Source organism: Anarhichas minor, unplaced genomic scaffold (assembly GCF_050575085.1).
Source record: "Anarhichas minor isolate MPS153535 unplaced genomic scaffold, ASM5057508v1 ptg000027l, whole genome shotgun sequence".
NCBI lineage: Eukaryota > Metazoa > Chordata > Actinopteri > Perciformes > Anarhichadidae > Anarhichas > Anarhichas minor.
In genome coordinates, this window is record NW_027466473.1 from 6702047 (window position 1) to 6726509 (window position 24463).

At 44.2% G+C, this 24463-nt stretch overlaps 2 protein-coding genes and 1 long non-coding RNA gene across 4 annotated transcripts in view; 2 read left to right on the forward strand and 1 right to left on the reverse strand.

Annotated features, from left to right (window-relative positions):
- The first annotated feature begins 760 nt into the window (after nucleotides 1-760).
- Nucleotides 761-18260, forward strand: mlxipl (MLX interacting protein like). The gene is made up of 17 exons (XM_076102420.1): nucleotides 761-1189; nucleotides 2478-2584; nucleotides 2807-2889; nucleotides 3029-3118; nucleotides 4876-4917; nucleotides 7773-7947; nucleotides 8642-8722; nucleotides 12197-12348; nucleotides 12469-13087; nucleotides 13193-13266; nucleotides 14151-14424; nucleotides 14878-14993; nucleotides 15245-15367; nucleotides 15512-15639; nucleotides 16025-16148; nucleotides 17514-17643; nucleotides 17756-18260. The coding sequence occupies exons 1-17, from the start codon at nucleotides 837-839 to the stop codon at nucleotides 17917-17919; spliced, it is 2835 nt and encodes a 944-aa protein (XP_075958535.1). The 5' UTR covers nucleotides 761-836; the 3' UTR covers nucleotides 17920-18260.
- LOC142960543 (uncharacterized) lies at nucleotides 9370-14943 on the reverse strand. 2 transcript variants are annotated; one of them, XR_012956337.1, is made up of 5 exons: nucleotides 14863-14943; nucleotides 13837-14417; nucleotides 13637-13741; nucleotides 12297-13147; nucleotides 9370-10590 (listed from the first exon to the last, which is right to left on the reverse strand). It is a non-coding gene; the product is annotated as an uncharacterized LOC142960543 (long non-coding RNA). The 2 variants fall into 2 exon arrangements; XR_012956336.1 differs by lacking the exons at nucleotides 9370-10590; nucleotides 12297-13147 and having other exon boundaries at nucleotides 13460-13741.
- Nucleotides 18261-19269: 1009 nt separating the features above from the next.
- srrm3 (serine/arginine repetitive matrix 3) overlaps nucleotides 19270-24463 on the forward strand; it is a 68010-nt gene continuing 62816 nt past the window's right edge. The window contains exon 1 of the mRNA XM_076102591.1: nucleotides 19270-19341. The gene's annotated coding sequence lies outside the window, so the exon portion shown is untranslated. The remainder of the gene's footprint in view (nucleotides 19342-24463) is intronic.

The following is a 24463-nucleotide window of genomic DNA, read 5'->3' on the forward strand; positions in this document are numbered from 1 at the left end:
CAGCAGGATGATGCACCATGTCACAAAGCTCAAATCATCTCAGACTGGTTTCTTGAACATGACGATGAGTTGACTGTACTCCAATGGCCTCCACAGTCACCACATCTCAATCCAATAGAGCACCTTTGGGATGTGGTGGAACGGGAGATTAGCATCATGGAAGTGCAGCCGACAAATCTGCAGCAACTGCGTGATGCTATCATTTCAATATGGCGCAAAATCTGTGAGGAATGTTTCCAACACCTTGTTGAACCTATGCTAGAATTAAGGCAGTTCTGAAGGCAGAAGGAGTCCAACCCGGTACAAGCGAGGTATAAAGTGGCCGGTGAGTGTGTATATATATATATATATTTTTTTTTATGGTACTTTTCACATATTTTAAATTATAATGGTCCTAGATACAGTAAGAATAGCCTATGTAACTACTTTATTAACATGCTATAAGACTATGATTTTATTCTAACGGGCCAACCTGAAGTTTTACGTGGCATATATAAGGTCAGAAGATTTCAGAAGATCATAATAATGGTATTTCCTATTTAGATGGCTCTATTAATAATTACCGTCTTCAGTGATTGATGGTAAGAAGGACTTTACCTCCAAAGGAAGTTGACACAATGATAGTACATGCTGCTCTTACACAACAGTCCACACACACATTGTGCCGAGCTGTGCTGTTGACGGAGACACTTGTCTCTCAGCTGACAGATGAGGGTCCTCGGTGCTGTTAGCGAGCGCCTCTTCTTTCAGGAGTCAGTGGAGTATGTGAGGAAGACGGGGGGAGTCAGCTGAGGGGAAAGTTCACAGTCAGTCCGCGCCACGAACGACGACGCGCCATGGCGGGCAAAGGGAGAGTTTGTTCGGCCGGACGGAGCCAGCAGCTGCACAACTCCTCGGACTCGGACTCGGAGGCGGACGGTGGACCCGTCCGAGTGGTCTTTGGCGCCGGGCCGCCCGCGGGCTCCTTCCCCTGCAGCCAGGTGATCCACAGCGGGCACTTCATGGTGTCGTCCCCCCACAGGGACTCCGCGTCGCGCGGGAGGAAGAGCGGTGGCGCCACGAGATACGACTTCGACACGGTGAACAGGACGTGGTGCCACACGTACCGGTACGGCCCGCTGAGCTCCGGGAGCCTGAGCATCGACCCCACTCTGACCCGGCTGTTCGACTGCATGTCCCTGGCCTACAGGTGGGTCCCTTCCTTCCAGTCAGGAGCAGGAGATCAGCTCAGCTGCTCTTACTACTCACTCCCACTTGTATCCCCTTTATTTCAGGTAATCTGTCACTGTAGATACATGATCTGTATAAAAGGGAGATCTTAGAAAGCAGTCGTTTGCATATTGTAGTATTCAAGTGTTAAATAGTACAAATTAATTATAAATAGCTGACCCTGCAGGCTATAATTGAAATGTCCTCCCCCCCCTGCAGTGATGTCCCTCTTTAGTTCATATGTTCTATTGTGAGCCAAAAACTGCCTACTGTGTAGACTAAGAGCTCCGCGTAAACATATGTGTTTCAACATGTTTCCCATTTTAAAACTCATATTAGCGTGCAGATGTGTTGGTAGAGGGACTTCACTGTCCCTTGTGCAACAGCTTGGAAAGCTGGACTTTGATTCTAGTTGGCAGCTCTGGAAAATATTACAGTGCAACTGAGGGAAAGGAGAGACGCTCCTGAAACCATGCTCAGAATATGTGTTTATTATTGTTATAATGTATTACACACATGCCAAACAGACATGTAAACGCCCAAAATGTGCATTCATATCTTCCCCTGCTATTTTTAAAGAGCAAGTTTGTTTGTTTTTCTGATTTGAAAGATGTGCGCTTGGGAAAGTTTAGTCCTTTTTGTTGACAACTTGTTCAAAAGAGTTGCCGTCAACCTTTGGCCGAAAGAAGATAGTATCCTGCCAGTTTTTTTTTTTTTATAGTTTGATGATTGTTGCACAATAAAACCAGAGCCAGGGGTGGTTACCAGTCCAACAGACCACAATACTTACTTACTTACTTGCTCTGCTGCACATTTGTCGTCAACCAGACTGGTGTTAATTGGTCCTTGGGTAATAATGCTGTCTCCGCTGGTTGGGAGTGTGTGACATGCAGCGCTGTCACCCCATTAAAAGCATGTTGAAATTGATTCCCCAGGCTTCCTAGCAACTCCCAGAGCACCTCGCATTAGGGGGCCTCTTTCTCAGCACTCAGCAGGCTGAGGGACGCTGAAAAATAAGTGCAAACAGCCTGACAGTGTACCGGTGAATCAACTGATTGGGACCTATTAGTCAAAACCAGGACAGGTTTCTAACAGGGGCGAGGCGGTGAGGCTACTGAATATTTTCCACTTTATTCTGAAGTGGAAAATAGTGTCTGTCCCTCTCTCACTCTTCTTACCAAGGGAGGAATAGCAGTGCAGTGAACATTGCCCATTTTCCATTTTAACAAATTGCCTATTTTCAGATTGATTGTGTGTTTTGTTTGCAGCGGTAAGATAGTCTCCCCCAAGTGGAAGTCTTTTAAGGGTCTGCGGTTGCTGTGGAGAGATAAGATCCGTCTGAACAATGCGATCTGGAGAGCTTGGTTCATTCAGTGTGAGTCCACCACTCTTCACCTCCTCTCCACTGTTAATGAAGAAGGGCATCAGTGTCAAACGCAGCAGAAAGTGCTTGAGAAGAAGTCAAAAAGCTAAGAACTAATTACTGACGAGAAATAAATGAGTCGAACATGAAGACACCGCAATAAATGCATTAATTCTTTCGGTTCAAACGGCTAGAAACGTGTTGATGTTGTTGCTCTGTATGTGCTGTGTGTAGATGTGGAGAAGAGGAAGAGCTCGGTGTGCGGGTTCGTCACGCCGCTGGAGGGCTCGGAGTCCGATTCACATCGGAAACCTGAAGTGAGTGACTTGTGTCACAGGGAAATGCACTTTTTTATCAAAGCTGGCTTCCCAATTCAGTAAATAACACATTTGTATTCATACTGTGATGAGTTTGGTCATGTAAGTCTTATGCTCGGTATATCTGCATCATCAACAGGCAATTGTATTAGAGGGCAGCTACTGGAAGCGAAGGATCGAGGTGGTGATCAAGGAGTATCACAAGTGGAGGATTTACTATAAGAAGAGGGTGAGCATTCATTTTTTTATATATTTCATCTCTTGTATAGTGTTACGTTCTCCGATTAAGGTTTAGGGGACGAAGGGAGTAACAAAGTAAATAACACACTAGGAATCGTACTAGTGGGTCAGACCATTGACACTTAGTGCACACGCTAGAACGGAGGAGACCTAACACACCAACACACACAGTTTGGCTGCTGCCACATGGATCACCGGCGGGGTCTCTATCGGTCTGGGGCTCCCAGACTCTTATCCACCCCGGCACTAATCAGCGATTGAGAACAGCCGTGTTCACTCACGCGCTGCAGCTGGCAGGCAGGGGAAAGGGGCGGTACCTGAAGGGACACTGGGGGTGGGATAGAGAGGGCACAGAGAAAACACGGCATGTAACACCCACTCCAAGAAGACCAAACCACCGTTCGGACACAACCAACCGCTGTAATACACCTTACATGAATTTACATGAAAACAACACAAATCTTACCCACGGGACAGAGCATCAGCCACCACATTGTCTGTCCCCTACTTGTGCTTTATCTCGATGTTAAACCCTTGCACTAGCAGGGCCCAACACATCGACCGCTGGTTATGATTGTGCATCTGGGCCAGGAAGACAAGAGGGTTGTGATCGGTGTACACAGACACCGGCGATGAACGGGAGCCCACCTACAGTAAGAAAGGGATAAAAGCATGGCTAGCGCCTCCTTCTCAATGGTGGAGTAGTTCAGCTGGTGGGGCTTGAACTGCACAGAGAAGTAGCACACAGGATGGCACACATCTCTCTCGCCCTCTTGCAACAGCACAGCACCGGCTCCAGAGGCACTAGCATCGACTTCAAGTTTAAAAGGACGCGAGAAGTTAGGAGCAGACCTTCCATCTGGCAGGAGGCCGCGGTCAACGAAGCCCGGGACCCCCACTAACTCTGTCATCCCCAGGACAATTTCCTACCGATACACTCCCTCTTGACACGTAAAAAATAAACGATTCTGATGTCAGATGCTCTAGAGCAGGGGTGTTAAACTCACCTCGTCTTCCTACTGCGCTCAGGTGTGCGAATGACATAGTTGGTGTGGGACACTTTTCTTTCCACCACATAAAGACCTGAACAACGGGCAGAGAGGGCAGAAACCAGTCAGGTGTAACAGAACTAGCACTTTATCACCAGGCTTTAACTGTCGCTCAACAGCTGTTTCATCAAAGGGCTTCCCTCGCCAACATGGACGCACGCTGCAAATGCTCCTGACACAGGAAAACAAACTCGAGGTCCCAAGAGGATGAATTCTGATGATCCTCCTGACGTTTCTATTAGCGCCACCAGCAGGTCAAAGGTTTCACTTATCCTAACAAATAGCTCTACATCTCCTTACTGGATGGATAACAGCTTAGCTTTGCATAAATGTTCATGGTTCCCACATGATATATCCTACTAACTTTGGTGATCACTCGACTTTTCCTCCAGCGCCACCATGAGGTCACATTTGTGGTTTTGAGTGAAATGTCTCAACAAGTTTCGTGTAGATTTCCATGACTTTTGGAACAGACATTCATTCACGTTCCCCTTGAGATGAATTGTTATGACTTCAAGTCAGAAACATAATTCTGTCCAATACCACTAAAGACATTCAGATCAGCCTCAGCTAGCATGCTAATATGCTAAACTAAGATGAGGAACATGGTAAGTATTATATCGGCAGGATGTAGACTCTTAATCTTGTTACCGAGTCAAACTTCACACTTTTTCTTTTCTTTTCTTTTCTTTTGCAGCTTCAGAAAAAGAAGGATGATATTCTATCAATGCTACAAGAGGTATGACAAAGCCCTGCTTTAACATTATTCCGGTACTTGCCGTAGGTTTTGGACCAACACCAGACAAATATATTGATTTTGACCCCTGAAAAACTGAAGTTGGCCGACTGACCCAGTCCTCAGCGCGTGTGCGTTGGCGACCTTCTAGCAGTGTTTACTTTTGAATGCAGTTGCAGCTCAACATATGATCAAACAAAGTCCTCCATGCGGCTATTTTTAACACGTGGATATAGCCTCCCTCCGTTGACGGCAGAGAGGGGATGAAAACAAAAAGAAGAAAAAAAAGAAACAGAAACGTGCAAAACAACTTGCGTCATGGCCCGGCATTTGCAGCCAATGGACACATTGCAAGCAGCGACAATACCTCTAACACCCCTTCAGGCTTCATCTTTATTCAAGTGAAATAGCTGCAGAACTTAATGTCACTTAATCAAATCTGACCTACTTCCAGCAGCGCTTTGTAAAAGTTGAGCAGGCGGAGGGGCAGCGAGTGAGACGGGGACGTCACTGTGACACAAACAAACAGAAGATCAGGGGGAAGAGAGGGGAGAGGGACCCTGGGGTAAGCACCTCATTCATGATGGTATTCACATGAGAATGTGACATGTGCACTCTCAAGTAACGGCCCACTGGGCGGCTGTGTCTCGTCCCGCTACATTCACCTGTGGCATCATCATCCTTAGATCGACCGTGTCATTGGAAGCCCAGGTATTAACTCAGGTCAAAGATAATGTCTGTGTGTCTGGAGCCCAAACTGTTAATGTATTCTGCGGCACTTCAAAGGGCACATATCAGCACAAAGTTGACAGGTCAAAGATCACTAAACCAGGTTTTTATGTTCTGTTTTCCCAAAGCGTTATCTCGCCTTTCTCCTCACAGATTACATCGAGTGGCTGGGGAAAAACACCTCAGTGAAACCCAGGGTTTGTTTTTGTAATGTAAGTGTTTATTTCATGTTCTTTAAAACAGGGTTTCTCAACTCTCAGAGCCCCAATCTAAATTCTCTCTAATTTACGCTGGGCAGCATATTACATACTACACTATCAGTCCTCGTTTTAAAGCTAAGTCAAACAGAGCGAAACAAAGTCCTGCCAAGTTACCAAATCAAGTCATAAATAAAGACAGGGAAGCTAGCCAATTGGATAAGGAGCAATAAGGTCATTATTTTAAAGTTGAAGCTCTCACTTAAAGTCAGCTTTAGACTGGTCATTTTTATTTTTCTGGATGTATTAGGACTACCCCAGTCTTCATTTTCTGATCTTTTAAGGTCAATTACTTGAAAAGTATAGATGCTGTCAAGTTGAGTCCAAATGCAATTTGAACGAAATGACCCTCTTTTCAAAAGTGAACTAAAGTTTGTTTCTCACCATGAAACATGTAGAAAAGGTTTAGAAGACAAATAGATCCAATGGCATTGAAGAATACAAATACTATACTAAGCTTCATCGGGGTTATGGTTATGAGGGGGTCCTTGGAATGATTTCTCCCCTGAAAGGGGTCCCTGGTCCCAAAAATAAACAAAAAACTGTCATGACCAATGAGAAGTCTGTTCTTTGATTTCGATATAATATTACAATGTTTCTTTAGCCACAAAAGCGGTGTGATCCTAGGGATGTGGGTCAGTCCACCTCAGACTGAAATATCTCAACAACCCTATTGGATGGATAGGGATGGTAAATATTACCTGCTAGACATATATTAACATATTAGCGTTGTCACTGTGAGCATATTAGCATGCCGATGTTAGCATTTAGCACCCCTGTGCTAAAGAACAGTCTTGTACAGTCAATAGTGTATCCGCACCACTAGTCTTGAGGTGTTGGGTGTCCTTATCTTATCCTGTACTCTGTACGAGAGACGAAATAGCTTCACTCAAGACAAAAGGAAGAGATGTTCTGCATTAACAGTCTCATCTCTGCGCTTTAGTTTCATCTCATTTTTATTAGCTGACTTTTTGCAAATTTTATTTATTTTCCGTTTGTTGCAGGAAACACCTCAACACAAAACAAAAAGTAAATAATGCCCATCGAAAGCGATGGCTGCATGCATGTCTAATTTATTCTTTAACCGAGTCCGAGGCAGCAGCAGTTTGTGTTGGTCGGGGGCCGCAGGTCTCGCTGTTTGCTCGCATGTGAGTGTGTCCGCCAGAATTAGGTCAGGGACAAAAGGCTGCTGCTCTTATTGAAACGGTGAGACATCAAAATAACGAAATGAACAAAAGCCAACATAATGATAACCTCTAAGAGGCTAGTGTTTTTGAACAATATGTCAAAAGTGCTTTTTTCCTACTTGCTCAAAGAAAAACAAATTGAGAGGTAAATGAATAAATTATAAGAAGGGATGTCGTGTGCTTAGACGTAATCAAAACAGTTTCCGCCTCAATCTGGGCTTCCCTATATATGTGGTGTCAGAGTTAGAAGTGGAGGGTAAAGACAAGAAGAGGGTGAAGCAAAGCGGCTCAAACGAAGGGGAAAGAGGACCGGTCTGGAGCTTCATCTTCTGTGAGTGTTTCACTGAGAAGAGAATGGGCATTAAGTGTTGCATGTCTTGAAATTAGATGGGATAGTGGAAGACATACAACTATATGTCGGTTTTTTTTTTTGTGTAAGTGGATGTAAATTGTGTTTTAGCGAGTTGGCATTGACATATTCTTAAGAGCTAGTTGATCTTTCATTCTTTTTACACACAACACCATATGCTGGACATGTACAGGTGGGTGCGAGGGCCAAACTCCATCAATGCATCACTTTGCCTTTTCAGTCCTATTTGTAGGGAGCCCTCTGATGGATAGATCAGTGATTGGCTTGTCACTAGAAGTTGATCCTATGTTTGGATCTCTGGCTGATGTGCTCCAGGGTCAGATCTGCCAGGCCAAGCTGGAGAAATGGTCCAATCAGATGTACCAGGAGCCTGAGGCTGCGCCGGTGGAGGTCCACATGTTTGACCTGGACTGCCTCCTGTCCGACATCTCCGACACCCTGTTCACCATGACGCAGAAGCCGTGTCCCTGGGCCGGTGACCTACACGACAGTGAGTAGTCAGCACATTTTCAGAGTCACCTTCAGCTGTGACCGAACTGATTATGGACAACTGGTGGCCTGTGAGCTGCATGACGACATCAAAACATGTCTTTCTTTTCATTGGGCATTCATCATTTAGATGCATCGTTTGGCTGAAAAATAAATTGTATTTATTCAAAAATATTTGCTTTCTTGCTGAGAAGTTAGATGAGAAGATCGATACCACTCTCGTGTCTGTCCGTTCAATATGAAGCTACAGCCGGCAGCTGTTTAGCTTAGCTTAGCATAAAGACTGGAAACGTGGGTGATGCAGTTAGCCTGGCTCTGTCCAGTGAGTGACGCAATCTGCCTACCAGCAACTCAAAAGACAGAGCCCGGCTAGGTGTTTCTCAGACTTTATGCTAAGCTAAGCTAACCGTCTGCTGGCTGTAGGGTGGTATTGAACTCATTAATTTCCTAAAATGAATTATTACTTTTTATGTTATCGACATTTTTCCAAGAGGCTTTAATATTTTACCTCAGCTTTGTCATTTGGTGCAGCTGATGGGTCACATGGGTCAGCCAAAGGAACCCACCCTACGAATAAGGAAATGCCCTATGATGAAAGAAGAAAAAAAAGCACACACAATAAGGCGGACTATTAACAGATGCACTCCCTCACATTTCTCTGTTTCTCATGTCTGATATGTTCTCTTCGTCCTCAGCGTACACCAGCAACGCTGATATAATCCAGCCAGGTCTGACTCCGCTGCAGCCCAACCTGGATGATTTCATGGATATACCAGGTACTCTCTACTACTACTGTCTGTCTGTCTTTCTGTCATCTTAACATGTTGTCATTGTATGGCAGCAGATCAATATTGTTTAAGCTTTATCTGAGTATCCATCCAGTTTTCTATGTTCGTTTTTGTCCACCATAGGTAAATATTCCATGACATGTGGTACAATATGTTTGATAGTTGATAGAAGACGTGTGAACCGATCCTGGTAAGCAGTATCGATGTTTTTCAAGTCATTAATCGTTAACTTTAATGACAGTTCGGTGTCTACATTTCTGACGGGCTACAATCCGCAGCACTCATCCTGATTCACATGTTCCCTACTCAGACACAAAATAAAAGTGTACGAATATTAAGTCTTTAAAGCTGAATTTAAGATTCAATTGCAGATATTTTTACACATGACGTATCAGATTTATTGTTGATGCGTCAAAAAAAAAAAGAAATCTGTTCTTGAGTGACCTTTGTTTATCTGCAGTAATGTTCCTCAGAGGTTGGAGGAGGGTCAAAGGCAGGGTTGAGCGAGGAGAATGGGGAAGTGGAAGAGGATGTATTTAACACACACCCTTGGCTCTGGCGCCGGCTATGAGGCCAGGGAATAAAGGGATGGACAAGAGATGGTGTGCAAGAAATTCAGATTTTTAATTAAAGCGTCTATAATCAATACGATGAATAGCAGGCGGATGTTTTCAGCCAACAAGCTTTGATAAACACAGTTGGGGACTAGCTGGTGAATGCAGCGGAGTATTGAGCAGCTGAAGAGACAGATATTATTTGCTGCACATCTTGCCGTGTTTCACTTGTAGGTCAGTGGAATAGTGTCACATGAATTGGTTGGACATGTGCGTCCTCGTGTGCGACACAAACAAAACGGGGAGCCACCAGGCGGAAACCTCCGAGTCTGAAAAAGTTGTACAGTCTGGGAGTTGTCCGTGTTTTCGTCTTTGGTACTTTAACCCTTTCACAGTGCGATTGGTTGTACTTAGCTCCACCCTCTGGTGTCACAACTGGTTGCAAAAAAAAAACAAGATGGTGACGGCCAAAATACGGAACTCGAGGCTTCAAAATCCAAAGTTTACAAACCAACGTGTGACGCCACGGCGACTACGCCCACTCCTTACATAGCCTACAGTCTATGGGACTCGCTTATAGGAAAACGGCCAGGGCTACCAGAGGTCTACACTCTACAGGTAACCTTTCAAAGGTGATAACCATGTCAGTGGTGCGTTCAAAGTTTGCTGAACGCAACACTGACATGGTTACCCCCCTTCCACACACACACACACACACACACACACACACACACACACACACACAAAAGTGGCCAGAAAATCAGGTACTGCAGGTGCAAGTAAACTTTCATGCAAATCCAGGATTAAATGTTGCAGCAACAATTTGTATTGAACAATAGGTTTAAAGAAAATGTGACTAAACTTGTTTTGGTGTGACATATGTCATTGTCTAATCCCTGACTCCAGAGTCCTTTTTGTTCTAAATGAATACTTGATGATACGTTCCAGAGAGGCTGTGTGAGAGGCAGGGAAAGGTGTGCTTGCCGACCGTCTAGCCCGCAGGGAGGCACAGAGAGCGGAGGAGCAGGTCGCAGTTTAGCCCCTCGCTGCCTGCGGTTGTTTTGGCCCCCTTCGTGTTGCTTTCAGTGAAGCGGCCCTCTGTGGGCTACAAAGTCAGCCTTTGTAACCCACAGACAACCAGTGCCGCTGCTGGAACACATTGTGTGTGTGTTTCGCTGTTTGTTCTCACAGCGTTGGCCGGGTCCTGAGGGATCAGCTGTCCGCCTCTCTGTTGGTCACAAGACCCAGGGAGCTCGCGAGCGTCCGTCAGAGCGACGCGGTTCGGTTCAGTCCAGTGCTTCTCTGAAATGGAAACACGGAGGACTTTTGTGAGGCATGCCGGTGGATTCTCCTTACTGAGGTGAAACCAGAAACACTGGTATGTATGTCCAGACTTGCCTTGTGCCTTACAGAGGTTGTGTCATGTTGGATTGCTCCAACAAGCCGAAAACAAAGTACTTTCGACTGAAGCAAGTGAGTTAATATTTGTCTCCTCGACTAGTCATAAAAAAGCTGGTTTGAATTCGGTGCCGTGAGATGTGAAGAAATGGTTTTAATCACAGATGGCAGCTCGGCACATTCAGTTGCCAGTGCGACTCCAGAAATATGTGACCTGACAGATCCGGCGTGAGCGCCTCGCTGTGTTTTGGACGGTGACTCTCTGTGTGATGTTCTGGCTCTGCGGGTTTTTTTATTTTACGTTTTGTTGCTTGATTGTCGTAAAATGTGATATCAAACTGCAGACTGACAGTTTATAACTGCAGGCTTGTTTCAGCCACACGTGGAAGAAAAACATTTGATCAAATGGATTTTACTTGCCATAAATATTGCATTATATTCCTATTTCTATTTTCATTCTCTGTCTATTTCCCCTTATTGCAAAGCTCTTTGTGCTGCATTTTTTTGTATGAAAGATGGCATAAATAGTTTTTATAATGATAATGACAATAAAAATACTTATTCTAATACAATTTCATCACCATTATTATTGTTATGATTTTTGTTATTATTATTATTTAGTGGGTTTTATTTTCCACCTTATGTTATGCATTCTATGTAATTTAATTTTGAATTTTTATCTAATTACATTACATTACAGTCATTTAGCAGACGCTTTTATCCAAAGCGATACAATTACAATTCAGATTCTATCACACCGTAGGCACAGCACAGCTACGGGAGCAATTTGGGGTTAAGTGTCTTGCTCAAGGACACGTCGACAAGCGACTAGCGAAGCCTGAGCCGGGGATCGAACCGCCGATCCTCTGATTGAAGGACAGCACCTGCTCTCCACTTAGCCACGGTCGCCAAATGGATTTTATTTACCATAAATATTGCATTATATCCCTATTTCTATTTCGTCTACTTCCCCTTATTGCAGAGCACTTTGTGCTTTGTTTTGTATGAAAGGTGCCACACAAAACAAATTGATAATAATAATGATACTATAATAATAATATTAATAATAACAATACTTATACTAATAACATGTCATCATTAACATTATATTTATTATAATTATATTTCCATTAGAAGACACAATTTTCTCCTTTTATGGAGTTTAGTTAAATGACTATAATGAAGACATCTTTGCGGTGAAAGCAAACACCTCTGGAGGTGACCATGCAGTATCTCAGTAGGGCTCTGTTGTGCCAAAGTAAACAGTAATGTAATGTGGATATATTATGAGTTAAGTACAATGTGAAAGCTTCCTTGACCTGTTTATGTGTGTGTATTATATTTTTGCCACCTTCTTGACAACAAGACGCAGCTAGATATGAGGTGGCTGCATGTGCTGTGTTGTGTTCATTCAACAGTACAATTACATTTGGAGATTTGGGCTCGTTCCATCTGAATCAATGCTCAAAGTTTCTTCATACTTGACAGTCTGTGTGTGTGCTTTCCCCAGATATCTTTATGAACTACCGGGGCCAGCCCACTGAGCAGACTGTTTTTGCTGACTGTGGCTATTTTGAGAGCTCGCCCAGCACAGCGTTTGCTCCGCTCACCTCCTCTGTGGGGACGGCTCCTCAGCTGCTCCTCGACACCCAGCTGGCTCAGGTACTGCCGGTGTAAACGGCTCCTCCTGCTTGTGGCACGGACCTCTGCAGAAATACTTCATTAGCAATCCGACAGTGCTGTTGTTTAACCTGTAAAGTAGGTTGGGTCTTTCTCTTGCAGCCCAATCTGTCGTCTGACGGTTTGCCTCAGCCCTCCTCGTCCAATACCCGGCCAGACCAGACCAGTCAGGGCCAGGTTTGCGGTGAATACCACACATCTAGTATCATATTGGGCGCCATGCCCTACGGACATCAATCGTACCCCGATCCAGCTGTTTCTATAGCGTTCACCAACAGCATCGAGCAGCCGGCCTCTTCAAGTATTCCCTTTCTGTACCCGCTGCCATGCCACAAGTTCGGTTACTACACAACCACCAGCGTGACCCCCACGGTCATCACTCACACCGCCTCCACCATGGGGGCCCAGGGCTCCGTGCACCACCAGGCTCCTGGCTACCTTCACACAGGGGACACGTACCCCCAGACCCCCTGCCACTCTCTCAGTTACCCGGAGACCGTGTCCGACCTGGTCCACACAGCGCTGCCCTCATGCACCCATGCGGCCCACTGCTTCTCGGTCCCGGAGCAGGTGGCCGTCACGGGGGTCAGAGGGAAGCACAGGCAGAAGACGGGAGGAGTGAAAACTGTCGGTCCCTCTGTGGCGCCGGCCAACCCGCCGTCCACTGCGACCACACCCACTAGCTGCCTGGCCAAGCTGCTCTCCTCCAGCGCCCGTGAACGTGAGTCCGTTCTGTCTTTTGCTCCATCTTCAACAACAGTTATTCATCTGAATCATGTATCTGTGAGACAAAATGAGCAAACTCTTGTTTTTTTGGTGCTTTCAGGGAAGCTACCGCTAGGATTTGATACTTCTCTAGTGACAGCCAAAGGTCAGAGGTCATCATCGCCCAGCTCCTCGGTGAGCCTGTCCTTTAGTATCACAAGATGTTCATTTGTGTTGAAAACTGGCTTGTGCAATAACTGAGATGTAAGAACAACACATTGTGGTTTTTACAGCGGAATGTTTTGCCAAACTATTTCTTGGCCGGCACATTGACTTCCTCCAGCTGTTTGTGTTTTTGTACGGATTAAATAAACAAGATAGGATTGCATTAATTAGTGAACATCACTGAGGTACATTTTATTATCTTCAGGCAATGTTCATAATAGACAATTATATATAATATCTCTGTAATGTCCATAACGTTTCAACTTAAGTTAAAGTATAATACTTCAATTTTCTAGGCGTACTATATTGTTTAAAGTAATTCAGACTTTATGATTCTCACAAATCATCGTTTGGTCACATGAGGTTGGCACGTGTTTCCCTGGTTACGCATCTCCAACAGGCAAGGAGGCTCTCAGGAAGTGACGTGGTGATGAGAGTTCAGCACCTGTGAAAAGATGCATTCTGCTGTTTATTCACACAAAAGCATTTTGAACGATATTGAGTATGTAGTGCATTGTCTTTGTGCTATGCTAAGCTAACCTGGTGCTGGCTGTAGCTTCATGTTTATTGTACAGACATGAGAGTGGTATCGATATTTTCTAACTCTCTGCGAGAAAGCAAATAAGCACAGTTACCAAAATGTTGAACTATTCCTTTAAAATTACATCACGTTGATTTTACATTTTTGACAGACTGAAATTGTCAACAAAACTTTTAATCTCCAAATAAGTCCATTTGGATTTCTGTTCTGACAGTTTGAGTATATTTTGTTCATCAGGGGTCTAACATGGATCTGTGGTATGGCATAGTAATATGTTATGATATAATATATGGTTAACTTGTGTGTTGTGTAGCAGTCAAGCAGCAGCGCTCATGTCGGAGGAGCTTCGTCGCAGCTGCAGCATGGAGCCGGTTGGCCGGCAGGGATCCCACTGTTGACGCCTCCGCACTGCCAGAGTGCCCCCCTGGGTCACAGCGGACCCCAGGCCAGCACCTCCAGAGGCTTGGCCGTGTCCGCCCCGCTCACCCACGGCTCCTCCACAAACATCGGCTCAACCCTCCTCATTCCCAAGACCGAGAAAATATCTCCTGTCCAGCTCTACGGCGCGGAGAGGAGCAGCCTAACAGGTCAATGTTACAAAACCACTGAAGTGAGCACTGACACTTGTCAGGTGGCTGCAATGGTAAAACGTACATGGTCAAACAATAAGCCTGGCTCCATGATACTGATGATTCATTTTTGAAATTCATGACTCTGCTGGCCATAAAATACAGAGACACAACTTTTTTAACATTTAAGGGGTCATTTTTCTTCCGATTTAGTTTTCCTATCATGCAAAGAGAAAATAATAAATAAATATATTTAATCAGGAAGCAAATTAACACAAATATCAATTTATGCCTAATTTTATCAATCAGTCTACATTACATTTTTATATTATTTTAGTATATATAATGGCATAAATAGTTAATTAATCAAATAATGTATTCATTTTTGGCAGCTTTCATCCTTAGTAGTAGAGCTCATCTAATTTCCCTGCAAATGTAATGAATAGATATTACAACCTGTCTTTCTTTTAGTTCATTTTCCAGGACGTACAGGCCAGACGTCGCCACCAAACCCTTTGGATAGAATCTCCAACCCCGAGTCCCCACACTCGTGCTTCTCAGGACACGGAAAGATAGAATCAAGTAAGGTAGGACATACTGTCTCATTTCATCTACATGTCTATGTTTTCATTGTACAGCATGACATTGAATATATGTATTTATATATATGTATGTATTTATATATATATATATTTATAGACAATATTTATATATATAAATAAAATCATGTCCTTGCCCAATAATGCTCAATAAGTGAACAGGAAGCTGTTGACCCAGCACGTCATTCTGGGTGTGCCATGTGATGTGCATATTTCTACACTGCATACGTTATCTGCAGCAAACAGAGACCAGAAGGATAACTCACATCTCGGCTGAGCAGAAGAGGCGCTTCAACATCAAACTGGGATTTGACACGTTACATAACCTCGTGACAACGCTCAGCTCTCAGCCAAGCATAAAGGTACTGTGAAAAGACCTGCAGCTGCATTAGCGATAGACGCGATGAGAGGAGGGGCAAAGTTTAACCGGAAAGATGTATGTAAATACAGCAACATATTGGCAATTTGTGGCAGTGACATGTGATCCCTGTCGTCTGCTGGCACAGATCAGCAAAGCCACCACACTGCAGAAGACTGCCGAGTACATCAGTAAGATGCAGCAGGAGAGAGCTCAGCTGCACGAGGAGGCTCAGAGACTCAAAGAGGAGATCCAGCTCCTGAACTCTGCTGTCAAGTGAGACTTTTAGCCATGCTTGACTTCCCTAGTGTGTGTGTGTGTGTATGTTTATGTATGAATGTGTGCAGGCATGGGAGTGTATGCACATCCATTAGGATTGGGTGGATAGTTCTGTTTAACATTATATCAGGGTGATATTAGAACTTAATTTAAAGGACAAGTTCACATTTATTTTGAACATTTGGAAGGGATTTCTAAAGGGTCAGTATGAACAGTAGGAATGATCACAGCAAGTTACAACTCTTTCCATGCCCATTTTGGTACCTGACTACTGATTTAAGATGGTAATATCACATATTGTTATTTCCCTGCTGATACAAAGGTGCGCCGCACTGCTTTGCTGACTCTGCGTTTGCTGACTCTGCGTTTTCTCTTCGTGCAGCGCGTGCCAGCTGCAGCTGCCGGCCACCGGTGTGCCCATCACACGGCAGCGCTTCGACCACATGAGGCAGAAGTTCCGAGAGTACGTCCAGGCACAGACGCTGCGAAACTGGAAGTTTTGGATCGTATCCTTTTGTGAATGTGAATCTGACCAGAGGTTAACTAAAAACATCAATGTGACTAGAATATAATCCGGTGTTGGGTACTAAATGTACTCATCTATTCCTATGTGCGGTTCTTATGTGTCAGTACTTTGCAGCATAAACCGGCTTCTTCAGACATTGGAAGGAATGTCAAATTTTAGTTTTGTTCCCAACACCCTTTGAATCCAAATGAACTAATTACACGGAGCCTCATGCCAATCTGGAAGGAAACGGAGGAGGATGTCTGTTTTTAAAGTGTAGCAGGGAAATGGAGATTTTACTTTTGGTGAAGTACAAATGGTAAGAAACCAAAAGCTGTACTTTGTAGAGATGCGAGTATGCTAATGTGTATTTTTAATTCACACAAAGCACATTCTTCATCTCAGTGTCATCAGGCAGATAAAATAAATGCTAGTTGCATAAAAAAAGTAATATTAAAGCATAACTCTTTCCTCACCCAATCCGTTACTGCTTCCCTTATCTTGGAGGCAAGATGATAGGATTAGATTACCATTTTATCATCTTTGTGTGTTGCACAAATACACCTTCAGGGTGTTTTTCTCTGCATGCATATTGAGGTATTTTCTCTGCTCCCTCAAGAGATGTGCATGTATCCAACTGCTGATATAATGAATTCAAAACATAAAGTTCTCCAAGAGGATCTTTTCTCTTTACGCAGAGTCAAGATAGAAGCATTTACCGTATATATATAACTGTGCTATTCAACAATGGGAATTGACTTATTCTGTTTTTTTGTCTAGTTTAGTGATGTTTCCCAAATAATGAGCTACTTGCAGTGTAGTTTTTTTAAGAAATGAAACTATATTTATGACATGTTTATGACTATTTTCTACACTATTCAACTACACCAGCCAACCGTATCACCGCGCAGGAAGGAAGCCTGCGTCTACTCTTAAAGTGTCTTTGGGTATTTAGAAAAGCGCTATATAAAATGAAAGTATTATTATTATTACTCATGGACGAGATGAGCTCACGCTAATGTCAACAATAATAGCGACCTCCTGTAACGTTAGCTAGCTCAGTGGTGCGAGGTGAGCCAGCAGTAGCGAGCCTCCTTCTAGCGAGGTGATTCGGTTGGTGGGCGTGGTTTGGTAGAAAGGAAATAGTTCCTCCATGAAACTGCTCACAACAAGGTCTGATTTTCTTGAGGGTCATGATTTCTGGAATGAAATATCGTTGAGTTTTTCAAATGGAATTTTTTTTTTGTAGGGAGAAACTATGTCGTTTTGATTTTGGGCGAGCTGTTCCTTTAATATCAATTAAGTAACGTTAGGAAAACAAGAACTTAAGTGTGTCAAATGACTTCTTTCCTCAACTCAGCATCAGTTCAGCATCATCATCGAGCCGCTGTTCGAGTCCTACAATGGAATGGTGTCCACTGCCAGCGTGGAGGACTTGTGTCAATCCACTCTGTCCTGGCTGGACCAGCACTGTTCCCTGCCTGCCCTAAGACCCAGTGAGTGCAGCACAACTTGTTTACTCAACGTTTTCTTACTCCGTATTATCGCCAGTGTTCCTTCTCACTGGCTATAATGTGTGTTTGTCGTCTCCCTGCGTGTCCCCCTCAGTGGTTCTGAGTTCACTCCGTATCCTGAGTACCACCACGGCCATCCTGACAGACCCCAGCCTGGTGCCGGAGCAGGCCACCCTCGCCGTCACCCAGGGCGGCCCCGCTGCTGCCCTGGACCACTCCTTACAGCCCGCCACCCGGGACAATATGCACCCCATGTGACCGAGAAGAACAGACTCAGTGGAAACTTAACTGGAATCCACCGCAATGCACAGAAGACCACAAGTCCGAGGAGAGCCTGTGGAGTGGTTTAAAAAGACTGGACGCTCATCTCCCAGACTTTTACTAATGCATAGTCACATTCCAAGTAAAAAATAATGTATTCTAGTACACCCATAAAATCCCTAGGAACTATATGTGATTCATGCTTAACTTCTTGTAAAAGCATAACATACTTGTACTATACAAGCAAAAGGTTTAGATGAAGTTCAGTCACTGTGAATGGCTTCAATTTCTGTTTAAATACTTTGGTAACATGAGCTGACTGCATTTATTCTCAATTCCTTTCACATCTCAGGTTGTCTTTTTTGTTTATAGTATATTATTGTCTTCAATCACTGACATTTTCTCGCTACAATGTCTTATCGCACCTCATACTTATCTCACTCTGTATTGGGCATCACACACCAGTGCTCGTATAAAGTAAGAGCGAAACAAGTTATTAAGTTAAGCAGGGGTTATTTCAGAATATTAAGTTAAGTGGTTCTCAAAGTGGAGTTTGCGGACCATCAGGGCTCCTTGAAGGCGGCCCAGAGGGTCCCCAGTAAAATGAACAATACGAAACATATTTCCTTTGAATCAGGACAAAAGTCATTTTAACTCTGTGTCAAATGCCTATGCGTCTACTGTTACTTAAACATTCTTTTTTTGGGGGGTATAAATCATTTACAGTTTATAGAAGAACATTCCTGAATACACTGACACAGGTCTTTATCACAGCAGACATTTTGACTACAACTGGTACTAATAACAGAGGGCTCAGTTGGATTCGAGTGGCCCATTGAGCAGTGGCAGTGAACCAGCATACACAACACCAGGGGCCTGGAACTGCAGCTCAATGGAATTCATCCATCAGCAGCTTAATTATTTACACCTGTGCGTTTCCTCCTGCGACATGTCGAAATGTCTTCTGCTAAAGAAGCCGGTTTAGGGATATGCCTTCCAAATGATAACATAAGTGAACCACCAGACTATTGCTCATGTTTAGGACAATGTCGTTTACACAGAAAAATGGTGTACTCACCACGCTAGGTGACGCTATCACAGTGCATTTGACTACATTTCGTTGTGAGCTGCAGGTGCTCCTCCGGTCCAACAGCGGGCGCTGCGCCTGTAGGCGGGCCGGGAGAGGCGCAGTGTGGTGGGTTTTTGTTCCCAGATCTCTTCGGTGCGCTGTCCACTTCAGCACCACAAGCCGAGCAGAGGCAGCGGGGCTGCTAGCTAACGCCGAAAAGGAGTGACGGAAGACGCGGTCCAACATCAGCACTGACCCCCCCCCCCCCCCCCTCCCTCGAGTCACAGAAAATACTGCGAAATATCCGCCAGAAACGCCGACACCAGCGAGGCAAAAGACCGCAGGAAAAGGTAAGAGTTTTCGAGGGAGCTCAAATGGGATCAAGTTGGTGGAGGTAGCGGGGATAATATAACGGGCAGCATCACTGAAGAAGAACGAGCTCCCGTTCCAGGACCATAAATACAGTATGCGCGCATTAAGGCGGTGTTATCGTTTGTTGCTGATATATTCACCCTGTGGTTAGTTTAGTAGACGGATACTTCTGTGATAAAGGGCTTTGCGGTGATGCCGTGTTTTTGCTGGGCAGCCTCTCCTCGCTTTGCAGATGGTGGTGTGTTTTTTTTTTTTTTTTTTAATAACTCGTCGATTTCCGTTGCCACACTGTGACCAGCTGCTGTGTTTTTTTTTGTTCTCCTCTATTTTCTCTCTGTCCGAGCTGCGCGGCATTTAATGTCACCGTTCTTATATCGTTGCTATATTTTGTGAATTGAGGGGCGTATTGCGTTGGTTAAACCGCCCCCACTCAGTTTACACATTTACGGGATTACCCAGAACACATCAGTACATCTGTTTATACACTCAGCATTGTCTAAAACAGGTCGGTGATAGTTAAATATGAAACTGGATTCTCTAAAGGAAGCAGGGATTTGAACCAATTTAGTTCATAAGGATGCTTAATTGTCACGGGCTGGGCAGTTACCGAATTTACATTGAACATTTATGAGTTATTGTGAATAGTTTGTTAATAGACAAAGACTATTATTAGCTCATATGTTGTTTTGTCAATCTGGCAGATGAGCTTTAACTTTACCCTGTTTTATTCTTCCTGTACGTGAATCCTTTAAAATACTATAACGCTCACTGAACCTGTCTTTAATGACTCTCACGCTGATTACCCCGGTGTTGTTCTATTTATAAGGGGCAGTTGTGTGAGTCCTGTCATCTTGCGCTGGGGGGAAAAGTGTCAGGTTTTGATCTGTGCTGTAAGAAAAAAAGCAGTCAATGTATAGGGATTAATGGAGTTTTTCTCTAAGATAAAAGCATGAACATGTAGATCACTTAACAAGGATTCAGAATGAGCTTAATTGAATTGCTGTGGTGGCTTTTGCAGTCATTAGGCTGTGTACGATCCCTTTGACATGCCAACACATAATGTAACAAATATACAAAACAAATGTATAATAATCTTCTTTAATATTGAAATATGATATGTTATAGTCACACAGAAGAAGAGTGAGCGTTCATCACAGGACATCCCCACAGGGAGAGTAAAGTGTTTTGATTTATTACACAGAGGATCTCAGTGCTCGTGAACAGCTCTGACCCGTCTGCAAAAACATGGAGTAATGTATTGCGACACGAAATATTAATGCTAGAGCTGAAACAATTAGTTGAATCCATTAGTTGATTTACAGAAAATGATTTGGCAGCTTTTTCCATCATCAATTAACCATTTGAGTCATTTTTCAAAGCAAGAATGCCAAATGTGTGATGTTTCCAGCTCCTCGAATGTGAGCATTTGTAAACTGAATATTTTTGATTTTGGACTGTTGGTTGGACAAAACAAGCCTTCTGAAGATGTCCCTCAGGATTTGGAAAAATCTGGAGGACATTTTTCATTATTTTCTGATAAACTGAATGCTTAATTAAATGGGAATGAATCAATAACGAAGATAATCATTAGTTTCAGCCCTGACTGATAACAAAAAACTCACAATCCAACACGCTGCTGCAAATTTCATTACGGTATACTGCTTTGTGTCATCTTTCACAAAAGCCTACAGCAGCCCATCCTCAGCATCGCGATTGACAGTCTGGCCCATGAACACCCCGTGAATCAGTAATCAGAGCTCCCTGTGTGACATGCGGCTCGGTTAAAAAGGAAAAGTCAGCAGGACCCGTGTGAGTGACGGGACAGCGACAGCGCTGACCAAACACTCGGCTGAGTGGGACTCGAGCACCACTGTGGTGCCGGTCTGTGGCCAAAGTAGAATACCAGAGTGTGTCTTGGAAAGCGGGTCTTCCTGCTGTCTGGAGGGATCGGCCCAGGTGAGGTAACAGGCTGATCGAGGGATTAGCCGCTCATAGAAGGCGTGAGGAGAATGTCAGTCACCCTCGCTCTATCTTCCCCCACCGTCTGTCTCTCGGTTTCTCTCCCCACAAAGCATCTGTCTCCTGCCTGCTCCTCGTTCACATTGTTCCTGGACGAGCAGCGATACCACCACCACTCTGCAGCATCTCAGTGGTGTACCCTCTCCCCATATGCAGCCTCTGTCAGTGCAGGCCTCCCTGCACTCTCCTCTTTTCTCCTTCCGCTGGCTCCTCCTCATGTCCTACTTCCTTCCTTTTCAGCTCTCCTGAAGGGCGAAGCCGCTGTTGATGAAGGGGGGGGGGGGGGGGGCAAGAGAGTTGACAGTTGAACGGGTAGCAGAGGAAGGATGGAGAGCTGTTTTTTTCTCTATCAGGCTGAAGTGTTTCCGGCAAGCACCAGCAGCCCAGACATTGTCTCACCACGAGGAGGTCTGACAAACCAAACACAGGAATTGCTGCAACGTGAGAGCAGCGGGGGGCATCTCTGCTCGTTGAATGAAAGCCGTGCCAGAGAGACTGGGATCTGAAAATTGTCCTGGAACATCACTTTGTGATTCTCCTTGAAAGTGCACTCCAGTTGTCGGGGTGTGGAGTGCAGCGTAGCCGCGCTGTATGGCATCACTGCAGGTGGTGATTCCTTCATCTGCTATTTAATGGGTTGTGTTCCTCAAATCCAAGTGCGCTGTGGGAGTATTTCTATAGCTAAAGAGTTTTACCGCTGTATCATGTGGGTGGATGGGATGGAGGGCTGGGCGATAATTCAAAATGATAATTTATCGTCTTTCAGTGGATTCATACTGTGATGAAATCATATGTGGAGATATCGTGATGCACGATGACGTCGTCTAAATTGACAACAAGCACATACTAACTCCAATTTCTCAGAAGATCTGAATTGATGAGAATTTCTGCTTCTGGGAATACCCCAGTGTAGTTAAATCGAGCTTCTTTCCTCTTTTATTTCACTCCACAAACTGTGTTTTATACTCAAAGGAAGCTTTGATTTGTAAAGTTAAAATGCACCATGTTGGATTTTGCTCCGCCAGTCGTCCTTGAAATTTAGATGTATTTCCTTTTCATCACACTGCATTTTGTAGCGCTGTGTTTTTCTCTTAGTTTAAGTCACAGTGTTTTCATGATTGATGATTACGATAATGACGAGCTGTAAAAGTGACCAAAGCAAATCAGTGTGTTATCAAGGAATCTCCAAAAGGCTGCATTAAAAGCAAGCATCATCATATTGGATGTAGATTTAAAAAAAAAAAATAGAAAATCTGTAAATGATTTCTAGATTGCCTAATTTATTCCAATCAGTTTTCAAGTCCAAACTTTGAAGCTATTTTAAAAAATCGGTCATGTTGTTAATTACCGTAGCTTGAAGGGCAAAATCCACACATCTGTGTTCCAATATCTATCTTCAGCTGAGTCACAGAAACCAAACGGGTGTTTCACAAACTCGTGCTTTCATTAGTGAAAGAGGGAACTCGTGCTTACTGTAACTCTGGAGGATGTGGTTCCAGTGCTGGAGGTATCCTGATGCTGTGACCGCCAACCGTCTTGTGCTTGAAGAATCCTTAGCAGCTGCGATGAGACACCCCTCAGCACTAAGGTTATCTGAGATGAATTCTCCCCCCCCCCCCCCCCCCCCCACCCCCCCTGTGAGAAAATCCCCCCACTCCACCGGCTTCGCAGCGGGGGTCCGTGTCCCAGCGCTCAGGCTGACAAAATAGCACGCCACTCTTCCCCGTTTTAAAGCGCATCCATTTTTAATCCTCCTCCTTTGAGTACACACACAAACAGGTACACTCTCTCTCTCTCTCTCTCTCTCTCTCTCTCTCTCCGGCTGACTCTTCTTGGAGCTTTGCTTTTGATGTTTTATCCCGTTTCTCACACAGCATCATCACGTGTGTGTGTGTGTGTGTGTGTTTTTTCTGTACGTATCCAATGCTTGGTGAAGCAATATTTTTAACTCACTGTGTGGGGGGGGATTGCATTATGTTTTGTTCTACCCTGTATCCCGGTGCCTCTGAAGAAGCTCACGTTGCATCTTCAGGAAGTACAATGCTGCTCAACTTGTGGAGTTATGAGTGGCGTCTTTTTTTCTATGATTTCTATGCAGACTTATGGACGCTTATACGCAGAGGACATCTAAATATGTGCATCTTGTCTCTGTGTGACTTTGACTGAGTTATGACTTTGTGAAGGAGTGCAATAGGGCCGCACAAATAATCAAATATGAATGGCGATCATGATTTTGGCTTATCACAGTGTCATGAACATGATCGACTGCGATATTGGCGTTCGAAATGCGAGCTGCGCACATAGAAAGCAAAAAAAAGTCAAATCAAGCGCTTCCTAAACTAACAGCCAGCCGCCAGAGAGCGATTCATTCTTTATTTTGCTTCACTTCTGGGAGAGACTTTCAAACTTTCCCGAATGTTACGGATGCAGAGTAGAGGAGCAGACGGGCAAAACGAAAATACACTGAATTCAGGAGGAGGAGAACCTTATTTCGAGTCTTATTTTAATGCAAAGATGTGTACATCAGCATGAATGACATGGCAGTGAAAGCAGTGGCCTTTTTATCAAAACGTGAAAGTGCAATCAAAAGATTCTGTCCCTACAATCAATCACTACAGATGAAAATAGTCGTGATCAAGTGAGCATGCACCTGTCCATTTCACCTCTCACTGTCTTTGCCTCACCTTCCTCCCTGCTATAGTGTGAGTCATCTTCACAACCTAAGCAGACTGTGTGTCTGCTGTAGGGGGATGAAGATGCCGAGGTCAGCCTCTCATCTGTTCGCAGCCCTTCGTCCTTTTGAAAACACTCTTGGCATTCAGAGGGGATTAAGCTCTTCTTTTTCGATAGTTCTGGATTTGGATTCCTTCTGTGCGTCTGGAACGCAACTTTAAGTTCGAGGTCAGTCTCCCACTGTGGAGAGCATTTAAGCAACTTGGAAGATCAAGAGAACGCCTGCTTCATCTCCTGATCAAAGGGAGCTTAGCCCCAGATTCATCCTCATCAAGAAGCAGAAAAACATTAGATCAAATTTACATCAAGGACTAAAAACTGAATAATTCAACCCAACGGGTTTTTTAG